We start from the raw sequence: 4912 nt of genomic DNA, 5'->3' as shown, positions 1-4912 counted from the left end.
TTTAATACTTTAAGAAATATTTGAATGACAAAATATTTGTCTTTTAATTACAAAAAGTAGAGCAATGCAGTTATATTTTGAAACGTTTTAACAAATCTAGGGCTTAACTAACAATTATTTTGCTAATCAAGTAACCTACTGATTATTTTGACAAGTATGTTTTAGTAATACGAATAGAACTAAGTAAAAAACAGGCTTTAATATGACTATATTTATATATAAAGTAACGATGAGGCAATAATTGGCCTCAAATAAAGTATGAAAACCAAGTACATGGTTTTATTGAACAACTGTTAAACACACAATGTAATATGCCTATATTATAACAAACACCTGCAGAGGGCGCCAACGGCCTGGTGATGTTTCATGTGATTCAACGACGTTTAAATCCATTTAATTGCAATATTTGGCCACATACAATGTGAGAAACTTTTATTTTTTGAAATCGCGACTTTTAAATTTTTAAATTTAGAAATATGTTGATGTATTCTCCTGTGTTGGCATAGGTGTATAAATGACTTAAGTTACAAGTTAAGTGAGATAACGCACAGTTTTAGCAGATGAACGTTAAGCAACCCAAACTCACCGCAGATGCAGAGGAAGAGTTCAGCCCCTCTCACACATACAGTCTTCACTGGTAAATTACCGTTAAGAGATCATGTGTGAACAGGACCTTTTCAAAACTACGGGTAAATTTGTTCTGCCAATCATATCATTCTTATGGAGATGACATGATTACTCTGAGCTGTTTACAAAGCTCCGTTAATTATATAGAAAATAGCTTTTCTATATAGATATGGCTCTAGAAGGAAATCTTTGACCATTGCGCCTCGCAGCTTTTTCAGAATGTGTCGCGCTCATCAGCTGCGACTCTGCAGTTGGATACTATTATGCACGTCTCATGATTATAGGACCAAAAATGTCTGATTGGCTAGTAATGTTAGTTTGTTTGAGAGTGAAAGCTGTGCTCCTCTCATACATTGGTAGGCGAACTCAGTAACCGCTTTTCCACCATCGAGCCGAATGGTTCTCTTTGCTTAACCGTTCCATTCCGGGCCAGTCTGCACGGATACGGTTTCATCTTCCACTGTGGTGCTCATAACGGAGATCTTTGGAATGTAATACAAATGCGTCAGTCGTTGCCTTGGTAACGCAAGTGTAATGTAAACAGCGATATGGACGATGATCAGATATTTCTGTTTTTGGGACTCCTTTTTTATCCGATATTTACTTCGTTAAATAACAGAAAAAAGGACACAACTCTTGACACGAAAAATAAAATAAACAGAAGGCGACGACGGGTATAATATCAGTAAGCGCAAATATTTCCTCCACAGACCAAACTGTCTCAGACATTTTTTTCTTTTTTATATTGAATGTAGCGTAGCTGTTTACTTGGCTGTTTGATCAAATAGCGCGCTTCCGCTCAGCCAGCTATGGAGAAACTGGTAGCCAGGCAACAGAGTGGCGACGTCACACACACGCACTCTAACAGCACAGTTGTCTAACCATGCTGAGAACGGTTTGTAATCGTGCCGCGCCGTACCAGGCTCATGTGGAAATACAACTGGAACCGTACCTGACAGTTATTAGAACCGTTCGGCCCGATAGTGGAAAAGCGGCTATTAACTCGAACGTGATATCAACAAGTTTTTTTGTGTAGGAGGTAGGCGGACTATCTTATTTTCCCGCAGCTAAACGCGCACGCCGGAGATCTGTCACGGTTCCGGAGAACTTTAAGCCCTGTAATTAGTCCTGCATCAACTTCACAGGTTTCCCACGGATTCTCAGTGGATGACGATTAAGAGAATAAAAGGATTGACTGTAAAATCGGATGAAGTGATTTGAGAAGAACAGACCAGCAAACTCCTGAGCATAAATCCTCAGTCATACCGGCGTGACCTGACAGTAGAACACAAAGAGTTTAATCTGGACTGACAGTGATAGGAAACAGAAAATACAGTATATTCATCATCCACAGCGTGGAGAGCTCCCCGAGATCTGGACCTGGCCAGAGAAGAAGGTGTGGAGCTGCTGAAACTGATACACCACTGAAATCACTTGCGACTGATACTGAATTCATACTAATCAGTATTTAGTATGAGAATTTGTCTCTGCATTTTCCTGTTTTTATCCTGCTCACCTTAAATGTGACGGAGGCTTTGGTGCAGTAGAAGCCGACAGACACTATGGGGTCTCTGGGTGAGTTCTGCAGGGGCCGGGTGGCTCCAGACTCCTGTGTGTCTGTGTAGAGGCCAGACTCGCCCTCGCCCTCCTCCTCTCCGGTGCTCACAATGGCCGGGACGAAGGACCAGGCCCACGACATCCAGCCTTCATCTTCATCCTCGCCCTGGAAGTACTGACCCGTCAGAGCCGGATCGGACGCGTCCATCAGACCTGCGGCACACGATGAGATCAGCTGCTGTCAGCGCACAGGAATGAGTGTAATCTCACTGCGAGCGTCTTCTCACAGACACTCTGACACGCTTTAATTAAATCTCTCACTCAGCCTCTGTTTCTCTGTTTCTCTCCTGAGAAAATCTTCGAGACACACGTGACAGTCTCCAGAGCAATAAACGAATGAACAGAGAGAGAGACAGAAGGACTGTCATAACCACAGGTGCTCAGTTCATCTGATCCAGCGAGTCGACAGCCTCAGAAACAAACCCATTCAAAAGAATGAGACACTCACCAGAGACGCTCTCTCGAAGCGAGCCGCTCTCCTCCTTCTCTGCGTCTTGATGGACGCCCATCTCTCCGTAATACAGCGCGACACCCAGCTCCATCAGCCGGATGAACATGGGCAGCTGCTGGTCCGTGAGAGAGAGCTTCAGACTCTCCACCATCGTGTGAACCTCAACACACACACACACAGAGACACTGTGACGCACGAGGAGAACACAAACCTCATTCTGACACACCACAGACGCGCCGCTTACTTTAATGACGGCGGGGATTTTGGCGTTGATGTTGTCGTAGGTGAAATGAAGACGAGTTCTGAAGGAGCATTTGTAGAGCAGTGGGTCCTGATAAAACTCGATCTTCCCGCTCGCATTGCGCTTATCCAAACACACGGTGCAGTCGGAAAAATTTATCACCTTCCTCAGGACCAGTTCAGGAGCTACAGAAAGAGAGAGACACACAGAGACAGAGAGAGAGTGAATGCTGGCGGCAGCAGTTCATCAGGTTTATTAGCTGCTCTTCAGATCGTGATGCAGCGCAGCAGCAGCTGACTCTGAAGAAGCACTTCAAAGGGTCAAAGGTCAACATGTGTGTGTGTGTGTGTCGGACTCTTCAGAGGAGTTTTGTGAACATGTTTATTAGAGCCCGACCGATATGGGTTTTTTAGGCCCGATACCGATATTAGGGAGTAAAAAAAGGCCGATATCGATATATCGGACGATATTCTTTGTGTATATTATAGTACAGTATAGTCAAAAGTTTGGTAGACGTACACTTAAGCTGGAGGGATCCCCCAAATTTGGTGTGGATTCGCCGCGCCGTTATGGAGATATGGCCGTTCAAAGTTTTAATGGTTTTTCATAGACTTAAGCTTTAAAGCGTTTCATCCAGGTCGCCAGTACCAAACAATGGAGCGTGCACTGCTGGACAAACTAAGTAATTATACCATTTCAAGCATTTTATCTGCGTTATATCTTCTGTAAAAAAAAAATCATATCGGCGGCGTATTAGCCGGTACCGATATATTGGCGACAAGCTCATATCAGCCGATAATATCGGCAAAACGATATATCGGTCGGGCTCTAATGTTTATGCAGTTGTTGAAATAATGATTCATTATTGCTGTCTGGCACATGCATTTCATTTGTGTAATTCAAAGGAATATTTATAAAGCAGAACTACAAAATCAACTAAATCCATAAAAGCCCCAGCATACCCGACCCGAGTGTAACTAACCTATAAACCTGGCCTAACCAAAAACACCCTCCACTGCCCCTAATGCTCCTACACCCCAAACTAACATTCATTCACATGCTTGAACTGAAACACGTGAACCTGCCGGACCCACCGATGATGTCCATGAAGGCTCGGTCCCACAGATCGTCCACCGTGTAGCACTCCGCAGACGTGATGTTGACCGACAGCACGATGTCATCTTCTACATACTTCAGAATCAGATTATTGACCACGATATTGACGTTATTCACCACTCGCCGAATCAGGCTCTGCACATACCCTACAGACAGCAGGAGGAACAAATCAAACACTTGGACGTTCACACTTTATAAATCTTTTTTAAAAATGCAGCACAAGATGCTGAAAAAAAAGAAATGAGACATTTGATCACATGTACGTGATGAGACATCGCACATGTACATTATTTCCCCCTGATACTGTAAAAGCAATGCTTTATTGTGACGTTCTTCTGTGTGGGTCAACGGCACGTCAGTCTTTATGTAGCGCTACACGACAGACGTGATTGTAAATGAAGACCTGTCGACGTCACATTGATCAGCAGCGTGAAAAACATGACACTTTTCAGGATTAGTTCATTGCAGCTATAATCGCAATCTCACTGATTAATTGTGCAGCCCTAGTGTACATACATAAACAAAATCAGCTGGGTGTGTGTGTGTGTGTGTGTGTGAGTGAGAGTGTGTGTGTGTGAGTGAGAGAGTGTGTGTGTGTGTGCGTGAGTGTGTGTGTGCGTGTGTGTGCGTGTGTGCGTGTGTGAGTGAGAGAGAGTGTGTGTGTGCGTGTGTGTGCGTGTGTGAGTGTGCGTGAGTGTCTGTGTGTGTGTGTGTGTGTGTGCGTGAGTGTCTGAGTGTGTGAGAGTGTGCGTGTGTGTGTGCGTGTGTGTGTGAGTGCGTGTGAGTGTGTGCGAGTGCATGTGTAAGTGTGAGTGTGTGCGTGTGAGTGAGTGAGTGAGAGTGTGTGCGCGAGTGTGTGT

At 44.2% G+C, this 4912-nt stretch overlaps 1 protein-coding gene across 1 annotated transcript in view; it reads right to left on the bottom strand.

Moving 5' to 3' along the window:
- The window catches only part of LOC107671824 (vacuolar protein sorting-associated protein 13B-like), a gene marked incomplete at its 5' end in the record, with an annotated part of 115965 nt that overhangs the window by 109018 nt on the left and 2035 nt on the right, over positions 1 to 4912 (bottom strand). The window contains 4 exons of the mRNA XM_016464809.1: positions 2144 to 2397; positions 2693 to 2855; positions 2940 to 3121; positions 4031 to 4198. Of these exons, the coding sequence (XP_016320295.1) occupies positions 2144 to 2397; positions 2693 to 2855; positions 2940 to 3121; positions 4031 to 4198 (767 nt within the window). The remainder of the gene's footprint in view (positions 1 to 2143; positions 2398 to 2692; positions 2856 to 2939; positions 3122 to 4030; positions 4199 to 4912) is intronic.

This window comes from Sinocyclocheilus anshuiensis, unplaced genomic scaffold, assembly GCF_001515605.1.
Source record: "Sinocyclocheilus anshuiensis isolate Anshui unplaced genomic scaffold, SAMN03320099.WGS_v1.1 scaffold3481, whole genome shotgun sequence".
Classification (NCBI taxonomy): domain Eukaryota; kingdom Metazoa; phylum Chordata; class Actinopteri; order Cypriniformes; family Cyprinidae; genus Sinocyclocheilus; species Sinocyclocheilus anshuiensis.
This window is presented reverse-complemented; position numbering and strand designations above follow the sequence as displayed.